Raw genomic sequence first — 24,680 nt, 5'->3', positions numbered from 1 at the left:
ATACTCACATGGTTGCTTTTGAATAAAAAGACTAAATTCAGTCAGACTCTAATTGTCCATGAATTATGAAAACTCAGGGTTTTCATTCCAGCTGTGACCTTTTCACTGCCCTCTGCTACCAACACATGAAAATATGCTGAAATTCCAATGCACAAACTAAGAAGGATGAAATTCCCAATCCATTATGCAACTTGCTACTCTTATAAGAATTTAACGGGAAAAACCTAATTTAATTAAAAGGAAAAACTACACACACACACACACACACACACACACATCAGCATGACAAATGGGCATTCTGAAATGGAATCTTAGTGAAATCTTTCAGACTGCTTCAGTCATTTAAATGAGCAGTATATTTACCTGACAGAGCTTCTTGCCCCAAACACTCAGAAATAAAAACACAACTTATGGAAAAACATCTTACAGTAAAAGAACTTAATGGACTCTTAAATTAAAGTATGTCAGGCAGGGAACAAAGTGCTTCACAGACATCTTCTTTAAGTTTTCTGATGACCTTAATGAGGGGAGGGGGAAGGCTGTATCATTTCCATTTAAAAACAGAAGAAGAAACTGGATCTCAGAGAGATTATTTGCTTGACATAACTCGGCTCTCTGCTACTAAGGACAGACCCAGAATTGGAACCCACTTTCTGGTGACTAAATCGCCCTGAGGTCTCCACCACGTTGTAAGGCCTCAGGACACTCCATATTAATGGTTCTCAAAGTGCAGTTCCTGGATCAGCAGCATCAGTCTTGCCTGGGAACTTGGTAGAAATGCAAATTCTCAGGCCCCACCCCCGTCTTACTGAATCAACAACTCTGGTGTGAAGATTCAGGGTCCATGTTTTCACAAGCCCTCTAGAGGATTTAATGCTCTAACTTGTTTGAGAATCACTGCCCTATTTCGTTCTTAGTTGCCCAGAAAACCAAAACAAAATCGAGCAAACAATTCATAGATTCTTTTACAGGCGTGGAAGAATTTGATGATGAGCTCACTGTTTCAGGAATGTTGGCATTTTTACAACCAAACAAAACTGCCTGCATTGCCTGCTCCACAGCAGGCTTAATTCTTTGACATTTAAATTATTAATCAATACTTAGCTTATTTCCATGAACGCTACTACCCTAACAAAGTGTCAGTGCTAGTGCAGGACATCACATGAATGCACGGCAAAGTCTTTTTATTTTTAATCAAGATTGATCAGATGTTCATCCACATCCCTTTAAAGCATTTTTCCCCCCTCCAACTTGACCGTCAGATGCCCCCAAAGGGAACGTGATCCTGAAACCAGTTGGAAAATAAATTTACAGCAAGGAATGTCTAAATAAAGGGAGGAAATAACAGCTCTTAACATTAATAACAATTGCTGCTACTCACAATTTACTAAGCACGTTTTCTGCATTAGCTCATTCAGGCCTCACAGTAAACTGATAAGGCAGATAGAGTATCAGTAAATCCCATCTGTAGATGAAGATGAAGCTGTTGCCCAAGTTCACAAAACTGGCAAGTGGTCAGTCTTTGCTCCTAATGCTAGATGCATCTACTTCATGCCTACTTAATTTTCCATGATGCTCTAAAACTCTCCTTCACATGTCGGTTGTAGCACCTGACATCTTGAAGCCACTGGCATGGCCAAGCCAGTCCTGGGGAGCTGTCTGCTACTACGCTTGAGAGACGCCAGACTGTCCTTAACTCAGAAAAGTCAACGTATCTATTTCTTCATGAAAAGGCACTGCGTTTGCAAGAAGTCAAACTTTTATACTCAGAAGAATGGGTGAAAGAGAAAATCACAGGGTGCCAATCCTCTTGACAGGGAACATATTTAAAGCCAAATGCTCCAGAGCAAGAATAACAGCTGTTGCAGGTACATTTTGAAAGTGAGGCAAAGCCAGAGCACCCATCACTTCATAAAGCCCTGGAAAGGCCATGTCCCAGAGTTAAGCTTTCAAATCAAAGCCTCTTATAAGCCTCTAGAACTTGGGAACTCTCAAAGAGCCAGGGAGAAATGGTCATTCTCTGCCCAATGTTGAAAGAGTCTGCTGGGTCATGAGGGTTTAGAATAAAAGCAACAATGAAGTAGACTAAAAAATAAGTAAAAGCAATCAAAACTTTTAAAATATAAAACCTCTCATTCTATTTTCCAGGGAAAAGTGGTTTTCCAAAACAAAGAAACTTAACAGTTAAAGGCCCTGGAGTGGACTTGTGATTGCTGGTCCAGTGGTAAATACCCTGGTAGTCCAGTGGTAAAAATCCACATGCCAATGCAGGAGACATGGGTTTGATCCCCGGTCCGGGAAGATCCCACATACCTTGGAGCAACTAAGCCTGTGCGCCACAACTATTAAGCCTGTGCTCTGGAGCCCGGGAGTTGAAACTATGGAAGCCCGCTTGCCCTAGAGCCTATGCTCCACAAGAGAAAGCACCGCAATGAGAAGCCCGCACCCTGCACTGGAGAGCAGCCCCCGCTCGATGCTACTGGAGAAAAGTCGTCGGATCTGTATTTGAGTGCCAAAATATTGATGCTTTTGAATTGTGGTGCTGGAGAAGACTTGAGAGTCCCTTGGACTGCAAGGAGATCAAACCAGTCAATCCTAAAGGAAATCAGTGCTGAATATTCACTGGAAGGACTGATGCTGAAGCTGAAGCTCCAATACTCTGGCCACCTGATGTGAAGAGCCGACTCATTGGAAAAGACCCTGATGCTGGGAAAAAATGAGAGTGTGAGGAGAGGAGGGTGACAGAGGATGAGATGGTTGGATGGCATCACTGACTCAATGGACATGAGTTTGAGCAAGCTCCGGGAGACGGTGAAGGACAGGGAAACCTGGCGTGCTGCAGTCTATGGGGGTCACAGAGTTGGACATGAGTTAGTGACTGAACAACAACATTTGTTTATTTGGCTGAGCTGGGTGTTAGTTGTGGCATGTGAGATATTCAATCTTCACTGCGGCACGTGGCATGTTTTGGAGGCCTGCAGACTCTTAGTTGAGACATGAGGGATCTGGATCCTCGACCAGGGATAGAACCAGGGCCCCCTGCATTGGGAGCATGGAGTCCCAGCCACTGGACCACCAGGGAAGTCCCAAGGCTTCCGTTATGGCTTTGTCTGCAGTACATCCAAGATGTTCAAGGGAAGAGTTTGCATTCCTTCCTGTGATCACTCAAATGAGAAAATACCCATACATGCCAGCTTTTCTTGTTCTGATTTCATCGGGGGAGTCCCAGAGACAGAGCACTGGAATGTGATAACAAAGGAAGGTGTTGAACTGGAGAAGAAACATGAATGTGATTCAGAAATTTGGGAAGATGGGGACAAACAAGTGATTTGTGTTAGTTGCTCAGTCGTGTCTGAATCTTTGTGACCCCGTGGATTGCAGCATGCCAGGTTCCCGTCCTCCATCATCTCCTGGACCTTGTTCAAACCCAAGTCCATTGAGTCAGTGATGCTATTTAACCATCTCATCCTCTGTCACCCCCTTCTCCTGTCTTCAATCTTTCCCAGCATCAGGGGCTTTCTAACGAGTCGGCTCTTCGAATCTGGTGGCCAAAGTATTGGAGCTTCAGCTTCAGCATCAGTCCTTCTAATGAATATTCAGGATTGATTTCCTTTAGGATTGACTTGCTTGATCTCTCTGCAGTCCAAGGGACTCTCAGGAGTCTTCTCCAACACCACAGTTCAAAAGCATCAATTCTTTGGAGTTCAGCCTTCTGTATGGTCCAACTCTCACATCCATACATGACTACTAGAAAAACCATAGTTTTGACTATATGGACCTTTGTTGGCAAAGTAACATCTCTGCTTTTTAATATGCTGTCTAGGTTTGTCATAGCTTTTCTTCCAAGGAGCAAGCGTCTTTTAATTTCGTGGCTGCATTCACCATCTGCAGTGATTTTGGAGCCCCGCAAAATAAAGTCTGTCACTGTTTCCATGGTTTCCCCATCTATCTGTTAGTAGACAGAAGCAAAACAGTGACATTCCAAGGGGTAGACTTTCTCTGAGGTCTACCCTAGACAATTGGCTGCCTGATAAAGTTGCTTCCTTCAAATATCGATACCCCAAAAATCAAAGTGATCACCATATCCTGGGAGATTTGGAAGATGTCAGGACTATGTAAGTGACCTCTTTAGGCACCAGGTCTTTCATGCCTGGTGCACCTGGGATGTTTCCAGTGATTCTACTGTATCTTCCTTCCTGTCTCTCCATGCACTCAGCATTTCTCTGTCAAAGGCAGCAGACCCAGCTGTCTGGATTGAGCTTGAACCATTGCAGCCCTGAAAAGACTGCATCAACACAAACTTCTTTCTCAGCATCACTTTCATTACTTGTTTGTGACAGCTTATACATAAGTTGTAATCATCTTCTTTTGAGTCTTCTATCCCCAGTGTCTGAGGATTAACGTTTTAGACCACAATCAAAATCAGGAGGTTAACTTAGCTAAGACGTCACAATCAAATTCTCTTCTTGGTCAAGGACCACAAAGAGTTGAAGACTCTTCTGGTCAAACCCTCAGCTCTGTGCATATCCAACCATCTTTCGGGGGAGATGCCTCCACCTAAGGGACTGTCACTGTAACTGTGAAAGACATAGGGAACTTGACTCACTGCAGTGAGAAATCTGGCATCATCTACATCTTTTAAGTAAGTCCTTGGCTGCAGAATGGTGACTGCCTTGGCAGAATTGGAGGAGGACAGTGGTGACACCCACTCACCTCCCACTCCACTTCTATGGCAATGGGAATCCATGGGACTAAGATCAGAGACATTTACAGCTCATAACATTCTGGGAAGAAGATTTCTTACACTGATGGCCAAGGTCATTAATATCCACGATATGATGTTAAAATGCATTATTTTATGAGTTTTGTACACGTATGTTTGGAAAGTGACATTGGCAACAACAAGTTGCGACAGATTTTTTAGTTTCCTAATGCAAAGCAAATCTTTGTTGTTGTTTAGTTGCCCAGTTGTGTCCAATCTGCAACCCCATGGATTGGGATTTTCCAAGCAATACTGGAGTGGGTTGCCATTTCCTTCTCCAGAGCATCTTCCTGACCCAAGGGACCAAACTTTCATCCCCTGCTGCTTCTACTGCATTGCAGGCAAATTCTTCACCATGGAGCCACTGGGGAAAATGCAAACATAGGCAAGGGCAACGCCAACAGTTCCTGTGGGGACTACTGGGAGTCTTCGTTGCCCATGAGGGCCCCTGAATTAACAAAAAAGAGAACTTCTATGCTCCCCCAAATCTTGTCACTTCATGGGAGTTTTCTTATTGCTCTTCCACCTCAGAATTTTACATCTGCTATTCCCTCTGCCTGGATGCTCTTCCCCCAAATATCCTCCCAGTTCACTCTCTGGCTCCACGTTGACTTCTGCTCACATACCTGAGCAGAAAATAATGTACCCCATCACTCTCATGCTCTACCTCAGCTCTTCTCCAGAGTAGTTAAAACTGACTTTATATACTACACATTTATAAAAAAGCTGAGCACCGAAGAATTGATGCTTTTGAACTGTGGTGTTGGAGAAGACTCTTGAGAGTCCCTTGGACTGCAAGGAGATCCAACCAGTCCATTCTGAAGGAGATTAGCCCTGGGATTTCTTTGGAAGGAATGATGCTAAGGCTGAAACTCCAATACTTTGGCCACCTCATGCAAAGAGTTGACTTATTGGAAAAGACTCTGATGCTGGGAGGGATTGGGGGCAGGAGGAGAAGGGGACGACAGAGGATGAGATGGCTGGATGCCATCACTGACTCGATGGACATGAGTCTGAGTGAACTCCGGGAGCTGGTGAAGGACAGGGAGGCCTGGCATGCTGCGATTCATGGGGTCACAAAGAGTCGGACACGACTGAGCGACTGAACTGAACTGAATTGATTTTTTATTTACTAGCTGTCTTCCCTAATAAAATCAGAGGCAGACTTCTCTTATGGTCCAGTGGTAAAGAATTCATCTGCTAATGCAAGAGACACAAGTTTGATCCTTGGTCTGGGAAGATCCCACATGCCACGGAGCAACTAAGCCTGTGTGCCACAACTGCTGAGCCCAGGCCCCCTACAGTCCGTGCTTCACCACAGAAGAAGCCTCCACAATGAGAAGCCCATGCAGTGCAACCAGAGAGTAGCCCCAACTTGCCACAACTAGAGAAAGCCCGTGCTTAGCAATGAAGATCCAGCCCAGCCAAAAATAAATAAATAAATAAGACATAGGGGACATAAAAGGCTTAAAAGTGTTTGCTGGTTAATAAAACAAAAAATCATTTAAAAGAAAGTTAAAGGCATGTAAGCTCCATGGCTTTTTTATTTCTCTTTCCCTGCTGGATCTGCAGAGGTTAAAAGAGTATCTGGCACATAGTAGATGCTTAGTAAGTATCTGTGGCATGAATAAATGAAAGTGAAAGTGTTAGTCTCTCAGTAGTGTCACACTCTTTGCGATCCCACGGACTTGTAGCCCACCAGGCTCTTCTGTCCAGGGAATTCTCCAGGCAAGAATACTGGAGTGCGTTGTCATGCCCTTTCAGTACAAAATGCTTTCTACCAGAGTTTTCAGAGCTCCACGCCATATCTCAAAAATCTGACAAATGCACTCTTCACCTTTTGTAAATGCTGTTCACATGGGGCTGTCACTACTCTTATTTAAACATGACTCCAGGATCTAGGTGAGGCATTTAATCAAACACAAATAGTTGAAAATGAAGGGAGCAAAGATCTGAGAATGGAGGAAGGGGTAGACGTGAGAATTTTCTGCCCTTTTGACTTATTTTCTTCATTCATGTGAGATGTCTGTTATTAATCATATCACTTAATACTTATGCTTTCTAACTGCTTTGTATCTGCCAAGAAAGACATTCAAGAGAATCACATCTCCCCTTTTCCCCTTCATGTTCCTTGCTCTCAATATAAAACCTGCTCATTGCCTCTTCACTTCTGATTTAAAGGCTTCTTCAATGGCTACACGTTAGACTGGCAAATTACACTTTTTACTATGATAAAATATAAAAGAGGCACCCTCCCTCCTTGGTGGTTGAGCTTGGGTCAGGGAGTGGCAAAGAATAGCCCTTTAATGTTCATTCCATTCATTCCCAAGAAGCCTCTCCCTCCTCACTCAGATAATACAGTATTTCTTTGCAGGCTTTGTCCTAAAACAAAGCTCTAAATGTTGTGATTTGAAATCCATGTCTAACCTGTTTTTCATTAACTACCTGCAGAAGACCATCTGCGTAACTTGTCTGAGTGTCAATATTTACCTAAAGAAGTTTCGGGAAACATGGTTTGATACATACACCAGACAGAAAGTCCCAGTCATGTTGAAAGTACCTAGTCAGGCAGGATGGCTGTACTGCCTGAGATGCGAAAAGCCCGTTTCCATAAAAACAGTTAGCAAGCTAGATCATCCAGCCCTGAGATGAAGTAAACAATAGGGACACCAGAGAAGAAATTCAGCACATACGCGTGTATGTAGCACAGGTGATCACCTTGCACCAGGTTTCAGTTTGCACGGTCAGGAAGAACAAACACACAGGCAAGAAAGGTCTAGTTGGAAGTCCCCACGAAAGCAAGAAATATGAAAGTGGATGGGGCTTTTATGAATCCTTTGTATGTGATGTGTGCTCAGTCATGTCTGACTCTTTGGGACCACACAGACAATAGCCTGCCAGGCTCCTCTGTCCATAGGATTTTCCTGGCAAGAATACAGGAGCGGATTGCCATTTCCTCCTCCAGGGGATCTTCCTGACCCAGGGATCGAACTCATGTCTCCTGTGTCCTCTGCATGGCAGGCAGATTCTTTACCATGGAGCCATTGGGGAAGCCCACAAATCCTTTGCACCCAGGACCAAAGATGTCCAAATGCCCAGGGCTAATGTTATCCATGGGGTGGAATTTAAAGCACTGCCTTCCCCAAATTCCCTCCACACTAGTACACTGTACCTTTCCTGGGAGCTCTACCATTACTGTCCTTCCTAATAGTCAAGGCTATGGTTTTTCCAGTGGTCATGTATGGATGTGAGAGTTGGTCATGTATGGATGTGAGAGTTAGACTGTGAAGAGAGCTGAGCGCCAAAGAATTGATGCTTTTGAACTGTGGTGTTGGAGAAGACTCTTGAGAGTCCCTTGGACTGCAAGGAGATCCAACCAGTCCATCCCAAAGGAGATCAGTCTTGGGTGTCCACTGGAAGGACTGATGCTGAAGCTGAAACTCCAATACTTTTGCCACCTGATGGGAAGAGTTGACTCATTGGAAAAGACTCTGATGCTGGGAAAGATTGAAGGCAGGAGGAGAAGGGGATGACAGAGGATGAGATGGCTGGATGGCATCACCGACTCGATGGACGTGAGTTTGAGTGAACTCCGGGACTTGGTGATGGACAGGGAGGCCTGGCCTGCGGCGACTCATGGGGTCTCAAAGAGTCAGACAGGACTGAACTGAACTGAACTGGAGTTACACACTGGGAACATTGTTATCTTCCTGTGTCAAACTGCAACAATCTTGTTCCCAGGAAAGACAGGAAGGGTGGGGTGGGAAGGGAAGCTGTGCTCTCTCACTCACTAGGGACACTGGATGGGTTAGCTTTTCCTACCAGCAAGTTTCCACTTTAGATAAACCTTCCCCAACCTTTCCACCATCAAGCATCCCTTTTTGAATTTCTTCTCCATGGACCCCATGTTTTGAGTGACTCTGCCTGCCAATCTGGGGCTATTATAAAACATTAACTCACTTCCTCCAGTCTTATCTGTGATTAAAGATATGACTTCCAATCAGAGCTTCTGATCAGCTTAAGATAACCAGTGCCATTTCCATAAAAATGGCAGGAATATGTTTACAGGAATATGATGTTTTAGACACTTTACTCATCCTTGATGTATATATATATATGGTTTGGTAAAGATATAACTGATGTTTGTCCTGAATTCCAGCCACAGAGCTTCAAAAACCATTGAGGGACTTCTCTGGTAGTCCAGGTTGGGAATCTGCCCTGCCAGTGCAGGGAACCCGGGTTTGATTCCAGGTCCGGGAAGATTCCACATGCTGAGGGGCAACCAAACTCCTGTGCTACAACTATGGAAACCTGTGTGCCCTAGGGCCTGTGCTCTGCAACAAGAGAAGCCACCAGTGAGAAGCCTGCAGTGCACCACAACACAGAGTAGCCCATGCTTGCCACGACTAGAGAAAGGCGCCTGCAGCAACGAAGGCCCAGCACAGCCAAAAAATAAATTAATTAATAAATAATTAAAAATCCATTGGGATTTCCTGAGTGACGGGAGTGACTTTGTTGTGCTACTGAGGTGACTCAAGGCAGGCCCCAAGATACTGAAACATCAGCCTGGTCATGTGATTAGAAGGCTGCCACTTGGGAGGGGAAGGGGACTGGAGACCAAGTTCAGTTGTGGCCACTGATTTAATCAATCCTGGCTATGCAATGAAACTCCAGTGAAAGCTCTGGATGTCAGGGCTCAGAGGTGCTTCCCGGCTGGAGAACCCCCAGATGTGCAGGGAAGATGAGGCACCCAGACTCCATGGGGAGAGGTGAGGAAGCTTTGAATCCAGGCCCCTCCCAGACTTTGCTCTATGTGTAGGTCTTACAGTAAAACTGCAGTCCGAAATACACTTTCAGTGAATTGTGTGAGGTGTTCTAGAGAATTACTGAACAGGGTCATGGACACCCTCTAATGTGTAGCCCCTGGGTCAGAACAGCAAGTGGCTCAGAGACTTGAAGCTCCTGTCTGAAGTCAGAACAGAGCTCTGAAACCTGTGGCATGTGTGCTTAGCCATGTCTGACTCTTTGTGATCTCATGGACTGTAGCCCACCAGGCTCCTCTGTCCATGGGATTCTCCTGGCAAGAATACTGGAGTGAGTTGCCATGCCCTCCTCCAGGGGGGTCTTCCCAACCCAGGGATCGAACCTGCATCTCTTCTGGCTCCTGCATAGTGGGTTCTTTACCACTAGCACCACCTGGCTTATCCAAAGGGTAGTTAAACAATGAAAGCAGCGAGTACCTAGTTCAATGGACTCTACTGTAGACTGTCCAGCCATGACCCCAGTTCTCCTTTTTATGACTAAGTGGTTAAAACGCAAACTCTTGAATATGAATTTGAGCAGACTACTTTGTCTCTTGCTATGTCTGTTTCCTCATCTGTAAAAAGAGTACAATGCTAATGCTAAGTCGCTTCAGTCGTGTCCAACTCTGTGTGACCCCACAGACGGCAGCCCACCAGGCTCCCCCGTCCCTGGGATTCTCCAGGCAAGAACACTGGAGTGGGTTGCCATTTCCTTCTCCAATGCATGAAAGTGAAAAGTGAAAGTGAAGTCGCTCAGTCGTGCCCAACTCTTAGCGACCCCATGGACTGCAGCCCACCAGTCTCCTCCGCCCATGGGATTTTCCAGGCAAGAGTACTGGAGTGGGGTGCCATTGCCTTCTCCGAAAGAGTACAATAACAGTACCTATATCCTCTAAGCTTTGAAACCATTAGACCAGTTCATGTGAAGCTTGAACCTGGCATGCAGTGAGTACTCAGTAGATGTTGTAATCATTATCATTTTGGTATAGTAATTTTTTCTAAGAACATATTCCTTGATAACTGATATCCCTGCAGCTGTTCTGCCTGTTTCCTGGACCTGATTTATTACAAATTGCTAGCATCCTCCTGCCCATCGGAATGATTCTGAGCCATCTGAAACCAATGGATTTTCCCCAAACAGATGCTCTCTGACCACACCTATTTTAGTATTTTCTTCTGTGCATGGAGAATCCCATGGACAGAAGAGCCTGGCAGGCTACAGTCCATAGGGCCTCAGAAAGTCGGATATGACTGAAGTGACTTAGCACACATGCACACACCCTTTGGATGAGATTCTTCATATTTAACGGAAGTTATATTTTATAAAATTTCTTCTATACCTTGGTTTCAGAGCTGCGCTATGTTCCTCTTCCTCATTTTGCAAACCAGAGTTTGGAATGGGGAAGGGAGAGTGTATAGCAAGTTCAGATGTAACAAGAGTTCATGATGATTATAGTGATTATGAGCTAAAAAAAAATTCTTTCAGTAGCATAATATGTAGAAAAATTTTAGTAGCGTAATAAAAATACCAATTTGAGAGTTCAAACAAAGTGACCTGCATTCATCAATGTTCTGTAAAAGAAAGTTAGAAACTGACCAAGGAGCAAAGAGCTCAGCATATTCTCAGGAGAAACCCAGCCCTGTAGAGGTGTATACAGGAAAAATACTGCCATGGCATCTTAATAAGAATGCTCCAAGACATTCTAATTCGTGTTCTGCCTGAGTACTTGCTATAGATGTAAAGGCAACATATGAGAAGAGATCTTGAAAAGAGTACAAACCGATAGGAAACCAGGTCCTCTAATCTGGGGTGAAGTAGCAAAAGCCAAGCCTGAACAGAGGTAATAAGTTTCCCTTGTTAACTGAATGTAGAGCATCCTTATGAAACCTTCCATAAGCCAAAATGGTGTAAAGCCAAGAGTCTACCCAGCTTTTTGAAAGTTCACTTTAAACCACTTCTGTTTTAAGGAAGATCTACATTAAATATGCAGCCATGAAATTACAAGGTGTTTTTCTCCTTGGAAAGAAAGCTATGACAAACCTACACAGCATATTAAAAAGAGAGACATCATTTTGCTGACAAAGGTCTGTACAAAGCTATGGTTTATCCAGTAGTTATGTACAGATGTGAGAGCTGGACCATAAAGAAGGCTGAGCACCAAAGAATTGGTGCTTTCCAATTGTGGTGCTGGAGAAGACTCTTGAGAGTGCCTTGGACTGTAAGGAGATCAAACCAGTCAGTCCTAAAGGAAATCAACCCTGAATATTCATTGGAATGACTGACGCTGAAGCTGAAGCTCCAATACTTTGCACCCAATGTGAAGAGCTGACTCATTGGGAAAGGCCTTGATGCTGGGAATGATTGAAGGCAAAAGGAGAAGGATGAGATAGTTGGATAGCATCACTGACTCAATGGACATGAATCTGAGCAAACTCTGGGAGACAGTGGAGAACAGAGGAGCCTGGATACTGCAGCCCATGGGTTCACAAAGAGTTGGACATGGCTTAGTGACTGAACAAGAAACAACACATTAACATAGTTAATTTTTGCACAAAAGCAAAAATCCTCTTCAGATTTCTTTCAGTAGCAAAAATAGGTACAATCGTACCACACATCTTTATTGCAATTCATTGTGCTTCACAGATACACAGTGTGTTTTTATAAATTAAAGGTTTGTGACAACCCTGCATCAAACAAGTACATTGCACCACTTTTTCCAGCCTCATTTGCTCACTGAATGTCTCTGTATCACATTTTGGTAATTTCAGCAATACTTTAAACTTTTTCGTTATTGCTATATTTGTTATGGTGATCTGTGCTCAGTGATCACTGGTATTATTATTGCAAAAAAAATTATGACTCTCTGAAGGCTTCAATGATGATTAGCATTTTTTTAAGCAATAAAGCATTTTCAAATTCCTTCTTTAGACAATGCTATTGTACACAATAGACTACAATATAGTACAAGTTTTTTTTTCTGGTTATATTCTCCATGTTGTACAGCATATCCTTACAGCTTATTTTATACCTAATAGCTTGTGAAGTGAAGTGAACGTTGCTCAGTCGTGTCCAATTCTTTGTGACCCCATGGACTATACAGTCCATGGAATTCTCCAGACCAGAATACTGGAGTGGGTGGCCTTTCCTTTCTTCAGGCCTAAGAGCTTATTTTATACCTAATAGCTTGTACCTCTTACTCCCCGACCCTTATAGTGTCTCCACCCCCATCACTGGTAAGCACTCGTTTGTTCTCTATACCTACGAGTCTGCTTCTCTTTTCTTTTTTTTATATTCGCTAGTTTGTTTTTTAGATTCCACATATTAACATTACGTCTTTCTCTGTGTGACTTATTTCACTCAGCACAATGCCCTCCAACATGCCATCCATGTTGCTGCAAATGGCACAATTTCATTCTTTTTTTATGGCTGAGTAGTAGTTCCTTGTCTATCTACCTATTTACACCACATCTTTCTTATCCATTCATCTGTTCATGGCTTAGATTGTTTCTGTATTTTGGCAATTATAAATAATGCTTCTATGAGCACTGGGATACACGCATATTTTCAAATAAGTGTTTTTGTTTTCTTCAGATATATACTCAGGAGTAGAACTGCTGGGTCATATGGTAGTTCTATTTTTAGTTTTTTGAGACACCTACCTGCTGTTTTCCACTTTGGCTGCATCAATTTACATTCCTACCAACAGTGTACACGGGTTCCCTTTTGTCCACATCCTCACCAATATTTGCTATATGTATTCTATTTAATGACAACCATTCTGATAGGTATGAGATGGTATCTCATTGTGATTTTAATTTGCATTTCTCTCACGACTAATGATGTTGAGCAACTTTTCATGTGTCTCCTGGCTATCTGCATGTCTTCTTTAAAAAGAGGTCTATTTGGCTCATGACAGAGGAGCCTGGCAAGCTATAGTCCTTGGTGTCGCAAAGAGCCGGTCATGACAGAGCATACACATGCACACACACATACTCATTTTTTAATTGGGCTGTTTGCTTTATTAATGTCGAGTTATATCTGTTGATGTATTTTGAAAATTAACTCATTGGTCATCTCATTAGCCAATATTTTCTCCCATTTCAATAGGTTGCCTTTTCATGTCATTGATGGTTTCCGCTGCTGTGCAAAAACCTAAATCTAGTTAGGTTTCACTTGTTTATTTCTGTTTTTATTTCCTTTGCTTTAGGAGACAGATCCAAAAAATATTGCTACAGATTTATATCACAGAGTATTCTATCAATGTTTTCTACTAGGAGCTCTCATGGTTTCCAAAATCTAAAATGTACTGGGAAACCAGAAAATTCACCTGACTTGCTTTCTTATGATGTTCGCTTTATTGCTTTATTGCGGTTCCAGGTTGGTCTGGAACCAACCTGCAATATGGCCGATGTGTGCCTGTCCTAGCGTAGGTCTTTCATAAAAGCCAAGTGATGTAACGTAAACTTTCGAAAAGTGGGGTTACCTTATTCAAGAATTCTAAACAAAGGAAATAGCAAAGCAACATCTGAAACAATGGGAAGGTTGCAACACTCCTAGACAGAATATACAGTCTTAAGAAACCAGCCAATGTTTCATCTTCAACGATAACGTACTGAAATTGCAACCGAAATCTGCCCTCTTGATCTTATCACACTAGTAAATTGACCACACTCTGGTAACCACAAACAATCAACAGTTTTGTAGAAAAACACAGGCTCATTGCTCATTTGTGTTTGGGTGTATACATGCTTTTGTGTGTAAGAGGGAAAAGAGAACAGAAAAAGCTTAGTGATAAGCGTATTTACAGAAATCTTGAGAGCTTTTTCAAAACTGTGGTTTAAAAAAAGCATAACATAAAATTTACCACATTAAACATTTTTAAGTATACAGTTCAGTAGTGGTGAGAATATCCACGTTGCCGTGAAACAGATCTCCAGAATTTAACTTCTTCATTGTATGGAACTAAAATTCCATCTCCATCAGGCAACAAATCTTTTTTTCTCCCTCTTCCCAGACCTTGGCAACCACAATTCTATTTTCTGCTTTCATGAATTAATTTGACTACTTCAGATATCTCATTATAAATGGAATCAATCATACAGTATTTTGTCTTCTTATTACTGGCTTACTTCTCTTAGCGTAATGTCCCAAGGGTTCATCTATATTGTAGCATATATCAAAATTTCCCTCCTTTTAGAAGTTGAATAATATTCCACTATATGCATATTCCACATTCTGTTTATCCATTCATCCGTCATTGAACACTGACTGGGATTGCTTCCAGCTTTCAGTTATTGTGAATAATGTTTCTATGAACCTTAAGTGTGTAAATATCTCTTGAAGATCCTGTTTTCAATTCTTTGGATATTTACTCAGAAATGGGATTGCTGGATCATATGGTAGTTCTATTTTGTTTATTTATTGGCCACACCTTGTGAGATGCAGGATCCTAGTCCCCTGACTGGGGATCAAACCCAGACCCACCCTGGCAGTGAAAGTGAAAGTATTAGTGGCTCAACTGTGTCCAGCTCTCTGTGACCCCATGGACCGTAGCCCAGCAGGATCCTCTGTCCATGGAATTCTCCAGGCAAGAACACTGGAGTGGGTTGCCATTCCCTTCTCCAAGGGATCTTCCCAACCCAGGAATCAAACCTGGGTCTCCTGCAGTGCAGTCAGATTCTTCACTGTCTGAATCACCAGGGGAGTGGGGAGCCCCAACCACTGGACACCAGGGAAGTCCTGGTAGTTCTATTTTTAATGTTTTGAGGAACCATCATAGTGTTTTCCACAGTAGCCCTGAGTTGTTTTTAATATTTGCTCTCATACATCTCACTCATAAAAGCTAGTTTTTTGAGAGGAGGAAAATAAGGAAGAAAAAGCAAGGCAGTGGGAGCCCCTCTCAGGCTACAGCCTCCTTCTTCACTGAACCCCTCAATTGCCCACCCACAGCACAGCTTCCCTTTTCTGTTCCCTTCCCTTCTTTCCTGTCACTGGGTGCCCCATCTTCCCATTCCCTTCTGGTAGGCAGAACCATGGCTCCCAAATAAAATGTCCACACAGTAATTCTTGGACACTGCAAATGTAATGTTACATGACTAAAGAAGTTTGCAAATGTAATTAAGGTTCCAGACCTTAAAACAGAAATTAGGGACTTTCCTGGTGGTCCAGTGGTTAGGACTCCGAGCTTCCACTGCTGGGGACAGGGGTCCCATCTCTGGCCAGGGAACTAAGATCTCATGTGCCACTCACACAGCCAAAAAGTGCAAATTAAAAAAAAAAAAATCAAAATGGAGAAATTATCTTGGATTATCCAGGTGTGGCCCCAGAAGGGCAAGCTAGAGAGAATGCAAAGCCCAAAACAGATTCCATGCACTGTAGCTGCTCTAAGATGTAGAGGCCACCCACAAGGACTAGCAGTGGCCTCCAGGAGATAAGGACAGCTCCTGCTGACAGCCAGCAAGGAATTCAGTCTCATAACTGCAAGGAACTGAATTTTGCCAACAACCCAGGTAAGGCAGTGGTAAAGAATTTGCCTGCCAATGCAGGAGATGCAAGAGACTCAGATTTGATCCCTGGGTCGGGATGATGTCCTGGAGGAGGAAATGGCAACCCACTCCAGTGGGTTTTCACTTTCCTTGCCTGGAAAATTCCATGGACAGGGAGCCTGGTGGGCTACAGTACATGGGGTTACAAAGAGTCGGACATGCCTGAGCATGCACGTATATAAATAAGCTCAGAGGCGGATTCTTCCCAAAGTCTCCAGAAAGGAAGGCAGCCCTGCCGGGTCCTTGATCTTAGTGCCATGAGACCCATTTTGGGCTCTAATGTATATAACCGTGTGGCGGTAATAAAGGGGTGCTGTTTTAAGCTGCTAAATGTGTGGTGACTGTTTATGAAAGCAGTAGGAAATGAATACACCCTCTCTCATACTTACCTGGGTCTCTCCCAGACCTTCAGAAAATGTACCTTGACTTTGAAGGTGTGTCAGTGGGAGAGCCAGACCAACTAAATCATTAATGTCAATAAACCAATGGACAAGGGCTAGAGGGAGACTAATTTTTTGGAGAGATGAAATTTTTTTTTTTGCATCAGACTCTACTAGAAAGAACCCACCTGGCAACGCAGGTAGACATAAGAGACGTGGGTTTGATCCCTGGGTTGGGAAGATCTCCTGGAGGAGGGCATGGCAACCTACTCCAGTATTCTTGCATGGAGAATCCCATGAACAGAGGAGTCCACTGGTGACTTCAAAGCTGAGCATTAAATATTTATCAGTGTACCACTGATGACCGTAGCCTGCTTGGTGGGCTACAGTCCTTGGAATCGCTAAGAGTTGGACCCAACTGAGCGACTAACCACGCACACACACACCACTGATGACAATAATGGGCAAATTTAAAATTAAGACATGATTTGAATTCAAGTGACTATTTCTGATTTATATTAGAAAATTGTAATCAAATGACATTGAATTTAGGGCTGTATGAGTTTTGGCAGAAACCTGGATAATCCCACGGACTGAGGAGCCTGGCAGGCTACTGTCCAAAGGATTGCACAGAGTTGGACATGACTGAAGTAATTAGCACAACTAGATAGCCATAATGAAGTGCTGTGTTAGTAGCTCAGTTGTGTCTGATTCTGAGACCCCATGGCCCACCAGGCTCCTCTGTCCATACGATTCTCCAAGCAAAGATACTGGGTTGCCCTTTCCTGCTCCAGGGGATCTTCCCGACCCAGGGTCGAACCAGGGTCTCCTGCATTGTGGGCAGATTCTGTGGGCAGATTCTTTATTGTCTGAACCACCAAGGAGGCTTTAGAGAGCCATAATAGCAACAGGAATTTCAGATCTGGAAAGCAGAAGATCAGCCTACTGACCAGTGATGGGGAATCGTGTGGCACCAAGCAAAGCCTCATGATGATACATCTCATCAGATACCAACAGATACATCAGATACCAACACTGAGTGTACCAGGGCTTGCTCACATCTCCCTTGTAGTTACCCTTGAAGTCTCCCTGCCCCTCAGTTATAAAATATGATGCATTTTCATCATTAAAAAAGACCAGAGCATGGAAGGTGATGCATTGAAAACAGTCTTTATGTATATTTTTTTTTCTTTTCTTTTTTTCTCTAAAACAGAATCACTCTCTCCATACTATTCTGTAACTTGACTTTTTATTTATAAATATATATTTGGATACTTTCTTATATCAATATAGACACAGCTGACCCACTTTTTCTCATTTTTAAGTGATGACATAAAAATGGCTACAAGTTACAGCTGAGTAATACCATACCTCACAGATGGCCACTTATGCTATCTGCATATTTTCATTAGTATAAATGAATGTCCATCAGCCTATATTTTTCCAACCTTATGCAAGTATTATCTGCATGATAAATACCTAGAAGTGGAATTACTGGGTTACAGGGGATGTGCATTTAGACACTGATAGATATTGCCAAAATACCATCCCCAAAGAGCGCCAAGTTTATTCTTCCATAAACAGAATATGAGAGTGCCTCTCAGACCACATCCTCTGCAACACTGGTCTTCGTTCTTTTTTTTGACCTTTACCAATACTTAGATAGAAATGATTTCTCATTGTGTTATTTACATTTCCTTATTTCTCAGTGATGTATAGCATCTTTTTATATATTTGTTTTGCACGTTATTTGTAATTCTTTTCATATCCTATTCATGTCCCTCAAAAGCTTTTTCATCAAGTTCATTTTTCGTATTGATTTATTCAAGCTATTTTTATGTTAATGAAATGAATCTTTTGTCGAATGTGTTGCAAATGCTTTTCCCCTGTGGGTTCCCTTCTGACTCCACTGATAGTATTGCTTGCTGTCATAAATTATAAATTTGTATGTAGATAAATAGATCGATATTTTTCTTTTAAGCTTTTGGTTTGTATTATGGTTGTAACTGCTTTTCCCACTCCAAGATAATTTTTAAAATTTACCCATATTTTGTCTCTTTCATTTCAATATTTTATACATCTGGACAAAATATCTGAAATTCAGTTTCATGAAAGAGGAGAGATGGAATACAGATTTACCTTCTTCTTCAAATAGCTAGATGTTTTCATAACATCATTTATTATATAAGCCTTCTCCTCTCTGATATAAAATGGCTTTTCTTATAATAAATTCCCATATCACATAATTTATTCTGTTATTGACCTCCCTATTTCAGTGTCAGTACATATTATTTTAACTAAGTACCTTTACAATACATTTTAATATTTTCTTATTTTTAGACAAACATCTAGCTTTGAGGGCATGTTAATTTTTCACAGGAACTTTTCATCAAATTTCAACTTTTTCTTAACATTTTGATCTTCTGTATTTTGATTTGATTCGGATAAGTTACTGTTACAAAGGCTTGATTTTTACTTACCCAGATAGATGCCATGATAGCCCACCTTTCTCTTGAGTTGAGATCACACTAACCTATTAAAAGAAAAATAAAGCATCAAATGGTATAAACCTGGGGTTCAGAGCACAATCATCTCAGTCTAACCCTTAAACTCAACCCCAGGAAACAGAAGCCAATATTCAAAGAGAAACCATCTCAGGAAGAAGACTTGTCTCTAATATCAAGTACCCCACTTGCTAAACAAATATTTGCTGATAACTAGCTATAAGGGACTGTGATAGACCTGTGTGTGTCTGTTTGTGTTCAGACACGTCCAACTCTTTTGCGACCCTATGGACTGTAGCCCACCAGGCTCCTCTGTCCGTGGAATTCCCCAGGCAATAATACTCGAGCAGGTTGCCATTTCCTTCCTACTCCAGGGCATCTTCCTGACCAAGGAATCAATCTGCATCTCTTGTGTTTTGTGCATTGGCAGGCAGATTCTTTACCACTAGCGTCACCTGTAAAGCCCTGTGCTAGACCTGTGAAGGGTTCAAAACAAGAGAGAAGAAAAAAATCTCTGTACTCAAAAAGTTTGCAAATATGTTTACGGAAAGCCAATTTTTGACTCACTTATAATCCAGGAGAACTGCATTGATTGCTGACTTCCTTATTAACTACCGTCATAGAGAAAGCAAAAAAAAGAAAGATAAGTCGCTCAGTCCTGTTTGACTCTTTGTGACCCCATGGAGTATAGCCACAGGCTCCTCTGTCCATGGGATTCTCCAGGCAAGAATACTGGAGTGGGTTGCCATTTCCTTCTCCAGGGGATTTTCCCAACCCAGGGTTTGAACCTGGGTCTCCTGCACTGCAGGCAGACTCTTTACCATCGGAGTCACCAGGGAAGCCTCCCACCATCATAGGGAACAAAAAAAACGTGTCCCCTCTTCTCCAATTTTTAACTAGCTTCAGTTTGAATCCTTGTGTTTCTGAAATCTCCATTTACATTTTACAAGGCTCCAAGTCTACAGCCTTTTATAAACAAACATGCTTGCTTTTTGAGGAAGGTCCATATCTTGGTAGAGCCTGTAGGTATAAAGGGGTATTTTTTTGACAGTCCTGACTGGGAATCCAGTCACATACATAGGGAATCCTGGGAATCCTGTCATACGCAGACATTGTTCAAACATGCTGCCACTCTTCCCAGGAACAAAATATTCTAAATATTCAGTGATAGCCCACAGTAAAGTTCAACAGGAAATGACACTATTAGTCCCTAGAAACATTTAGCCTCAATATTCTCAGAATCACTGATGGAAGGGCAGTTGACTCTCTAGTTATGACAGCTAATGCTACATCCCTCTAAACATACAGTGGATTCAAAATATCATCAGTTCTGGTTTTGCCCCTTAAAGCTAGACACAATCTCTTTGAGCCTCAGTTTCCTCATTTATAAAAGGGGAGAGGATGGCCACTGCTGGCATTAAATGAAATTATATGTGTTAATAATGTCAGCAAATGTTTTGAGTTTCTACTATGTTGCAGATAATACCAAAACACTACATGGTCAATTCTGAAAGGCTAGAGATTTTTGTCATGTCTGTTCACTGGGGCACAGAAAGCACTAAAAAATGCTATGGAATGAATAAATGATTCAATATAAGCCTCACAATGATCCAGGGGAGCCGAGTATCATTTATAACATCTCCAAGTTGCAAATGAGGAAGCTGAGGCACAGAAAGGTACAGTCAGTCCCTCCACATCCATGGTCCCAGAGTCCCTTCATATCCATGGTCCCGGGCCCTCTCCCCAACCTTGTCCAGCATTTAACAAAATCTGAGGGTGCTTAAATCCCTTATACACAAGGGCACGGTACAGTTGGCTCCTGGAATCCAGGGGTTCCGCACGGGCAGGTTCCGCCAACCAGAGTTTGGCTTCGAAAGGGAAGCTACATTCCAGCCACACAAGGAGTGAGTGGCCTCCTACTGAACCTAGGCAGTTACACTCCAAAGATATGCATTTAACCCCAAGTTTCTTACTTACTTGGCCCAGCCAATACACTGTCAAAGCTAATGGTCAATACGTGCTTATGTGCTCAGTGGCTTCAGTCGTGTATGAATCTTTGTGACCCTATGGACTGCAGTCCATTGGATTCTCCAGACAAGAAGAGCAGAGTGGGTTGCCATGCCTTCCTCCAGGGAATCTCTCCAACCCAGGGACTGAATCCACATCTCCTGCACTGTAAGCGAATTCTTTACCTGCTGAGCCACCTGAGAAGCCCCAATATGTGTTGATCCAGTATAATTTGTAAATTATGAACATTTATCACAGGTTTCAGAAGTGAAGAAGACCTAAAGAACCTCTTGATGAAAGTGAAAGAGGAGAGTGAAAAAGTTGGCTTAAAGTTCAACATTCAGAAAACTAAGATCACGGCATCTGGTCCCATCAGTTCATGGGAAATAGATGGGGAAACAGTGGAAACAGTGGCTGACTTTAGTTTTTTCGGCTCTAAAATCACTGCAGATGGTGATTGCAGCCATGAAATTAAAAGACGCTTACTTCACGGAAGGAAAGTTATGACCAACTTAGCATATTAAAAAGCAGACATTACTTTGTCAACAAAGGTTCGTCTAGTCAAGGCTATGGTTCTTTCAGCAGTTACGTATGGATGTGAGAGTTGGACTATAAAGAAAGCTAAGCACTGAAGAATTGATGCTTTTGAACTATGGTGTTGAAGACTCTTGAGAGTCCCTTGGACTGCAAAGAGATCCAACCAGTCCATCCTAAAGGAGATCAGTCCTGGGTGTTCACTGGAAGGACTGATGTTGAAGCTGAAACTCCAATACTTTTGCCACCTGATGCGAAGAGCTGACTCACTGGAAAAGACCCTGATGCTGGGAAAGATTGAGGGCAGGAGGAGAAAGGAATGGCAGAGGATGAGACGGTTGGATGGCTTCACCGACTCAATGGACATGGGTTTGGGTGAACTCCGGAAGTTGGTGATGGACAAGGAGGCCTGGTGTGCTGTGGTTCATAGCGTCGCAAAGAGTCAGACACAACTGAGCGACTGAACTGAACTGAACTAAGAAGTGAAGAATTACTCCACAGTGGAGTCTAAATGACCCAATGATAGAACCTTAAAACACCGTTTTCTGAAAGATTAGAGTGTTCACATCAATTCCTTTACTTCCTCTTTGGCGCCTATATTTCAACAAATGTCTCTATAGAGCCACAGACTTCTGGGAAGGAGGCTCTGGTCTTCTTTGAAAGTGAAAGTCGCTCAGTCTTGTCTGAGTCTTTGTGACCCCATGGAATATACAATCCATGGAATTCTCCAGGCCAGAATACTGGAGTGGGTAGCCTTTCCCTTCTCCACGGGATCTTCCCAACCCAAGGATTGAACTCAGATCTCCTGCATTGCAGGTAGATTCTTTACCAGCTGAGCCACAAGGGAAGTCCAAGAATACTGGAGTGGATAGCCTATCCCTGTTCCAGGGGATCTTCCGGACCCAGGAATTGAACCGGGGTCTCCTGCATTGCAGGCAGATTCTTTACCAACGGAACTATCAGGGAAGCCCTCTGGTTTTCTTTACATTTTTCAATTCGTTTTCTTACTAGTCTGAAGTTTTCTGCCTTCATGAGAGCAAATGGCGTAATGTTTTTATGAGTTACAATTTTCATGAAGTTGATTTTTTTAAAGTTGTGAAAGTAGCTACTCCAAAGGGCAAAGTATGTCTATGTGGAACACAAATCCTTGATAAGAATTTAGCCCTCCGGCAGATTCATGTTGATGAATGGCAATACCAATACAATATTGTAAAATAATTAGCCTCCAATTAAAATAAATACATTTATATTAAAAAAAAAAAGAATTTAGCCCTCCATGTTACAACTGTCTTCTTTTTAAATTTTTACTTATTTGAGTATAGTTGATTCATTGTGTTGTGTTAGTTTCATGCATACAGCAAAGTGAATCGATTATACATATATCCACTCTTTTTTTTTCCCTGTTTCCACATAGGCCATTGCACAGTACTAAGTAGAGTTCTCTGTGCTATACACGTCCTTATCAGTTACCTGTTTTTTTATATATATAGTAGTGTATATAGGGTGATTCCAATCTCCTAATTTATCCCTCCCCCTCCTTCCTCCCAAATGAACTTACTTAACAAAACCGAAATAAAGCATAGACGTAGATAACAACCTTCTTATCAGCAGCCAAAGGGGCCTCCAGCGACCCTGAACCTTCTTGACCAGGGGGAAACCAAAATTTCCTATATATGGTCAGTTGCAATCAGTACTCAGATCCCCTTGTCTGTTGACTCAAATGCCAGGGGAATGATTCACGTCCAGTGAATCAGACTACTGTAATCAAAGAAAAAGGTGAGTCTTTTGAGGGAAAAGCAAACTTCTGGGGCTCCTAACGTCCAATATCTAAATAAACTTTCAACTCCTAAAAAAGTCAGGTGAAATAAAATTAATTGCCTACGTGAAGAGGAAGACGTGCTCACAAAGATGGGTGGGTTTCCAAGTCCTCAGAACCGAGTTCAGAACTACTCCGGAGACACCAGGCACCGGAAAGGCTATTCTAACTCCCGTTCTTTTTCTGTTCCCAAGACCTTCAGAGTTGGGGAGACCAAGATGGCCAACTGCATCCCCCGCCGCTCGCTGTGATGAAAAGCTGGTCAGCGTGCGCCCCGCCCTGACCAGGACCGAGTGACCCTCTCAGGGCAGGCACTTCTGCTGCCTGGGGCCTCGGCTTCCTTGATTCTGAAACCGGGGCCGTGGACTCCATGCCGGCCCATCCCCCTGGGACCCTGCAGCCGGGTCGGTGCGCGCCGTGGGTGCCCGCCCGGCGCTGAGCTTGCAGGGGAACCGGTCGACGCTCACCCGGGGATTCGGGCCGCAGGACAGAGAGGGCAGCGGGAGAGGATTGCGGCTAGGCGTGGGGAGGCTGAACTTACCTAGGGAGCCGCCGCGGGAGCCGGCGTGCGGAAGAGCTGCCAGCGAGGGAGTGCGCCCCGCGAGCCGCTGCTCCGCTCTCCCTCCCGCCCGGCAGCCCGCCCCGGGACCGCACCCCTTCCTCCCGCCCCTCCGCCTCCTCCCGGCTCCACCTGCTCGCCAGCGGCGGCCGGAAAAGGGAAGCCGCGCCCAGGGTCCCCGGGCTGCAGTTCCCCACAGGTTCGTCTTAGACCTCTCCGATGGAGTGTGGGGGCAGTCTCTAAACTTTCCCACCCTCTTTTCTCATCCTCATAGTGAAACCCTGTGTCTTCCATTTTCACTTCTCCGTCACATTAAGTTTTTTTCAGATATTTTGCAATGCGTGTTTTGTTCTGACCTTGTGGATTCAAAGATGAGACAGTTCCCACGTTGCAGAGAAATGGAAAAAGAGGAATGAGTTTTTCCTTCCCTTTCCTGAGACCAAAAAAGAGAACAGTAAGCAGGCCTGAACATCCTTAGGTTTTTTTTCCTTCTTTTTTACTTTAATTGCTCCTAACTCTGCCTATCTGCAACTAAGCCTGCTTTTCTGCCCCCTAACTTTGCAGGCGCCAAATTTTGTACGTATTATCCTTTGCTTACCCTTGCAACACTTCCTTCCCCTTGTAGTTACATACCAGAAAAAAGGACTCAGAGCCACCAAACTACAAGGCTCAATTGCTGGGTTACTGATGCCAGCCTATCAGTGTTTTTGACAAGATCCTAACACCTTTGTTCCTCATCTCTGACTCCTGACTTCGAGCTGTCATCCCCT

General features: G+C 43.2%; 1 protein-coding gene across 4 annotated transcripts in view; it reads right to left on the bottom strand.

The window, feature by feature from the left end:
• Positions 1–24,122, bottom strand: part of ANXA3 (annexin A3) — a 71,317-nt gene extending 47,195 nt beyond the window's left edge. Inside the window, exons 1-2 of one of the 4 annotated variants that reach the window (XM_070791640.1) lie at positions 24,043–24,122; positions 18,971–19,023 (exon numbers count right to left, since the gene is read on the bottom strand). In XM_070791640.1, coding sequence (XP_070647741.1) covers positions 18,971–18,985 — 15 coding nt within the window. In that variant the 5' untranslated portion in view covers positions 18,986–19,023; positions 24,043–24,122. Of the gene's footprint in view, positions 1–18,970; positions 19,024–23,892; positions 24,022–24,042 lie in introns of those variants that run through there. The other 3 variants (XM_070791642.1, XM_019962991.2, XM_070791641.1) reach the window with 3 other exon arrangements.
• Positions 24,123–24,680: the final 558 nt, after the last annotated feature.

This window comes from Bos indicus, chromosome 6 (genome assembly GCF_029378745.1).
Source record: "Bos indicus isolate NIAB-ARS_2022 breed Sahiwal x Tharparkar chromosome 6, NIAB-ARS_B.indTharparkar_mat_pri_1.0, whole genome shotgun sequence".
Taxonomy (NCBI): Eukaryota; Metazoa; Chordata; class Mammalia; order Artiodactyla; family Bovidae; genus Bos; species Bos indicus.
The sequence above is the reverse complement of the archived record's forward strand: the minus strand, read 5'-3'. Positions and strand labels throughout refer to the sequence as shown.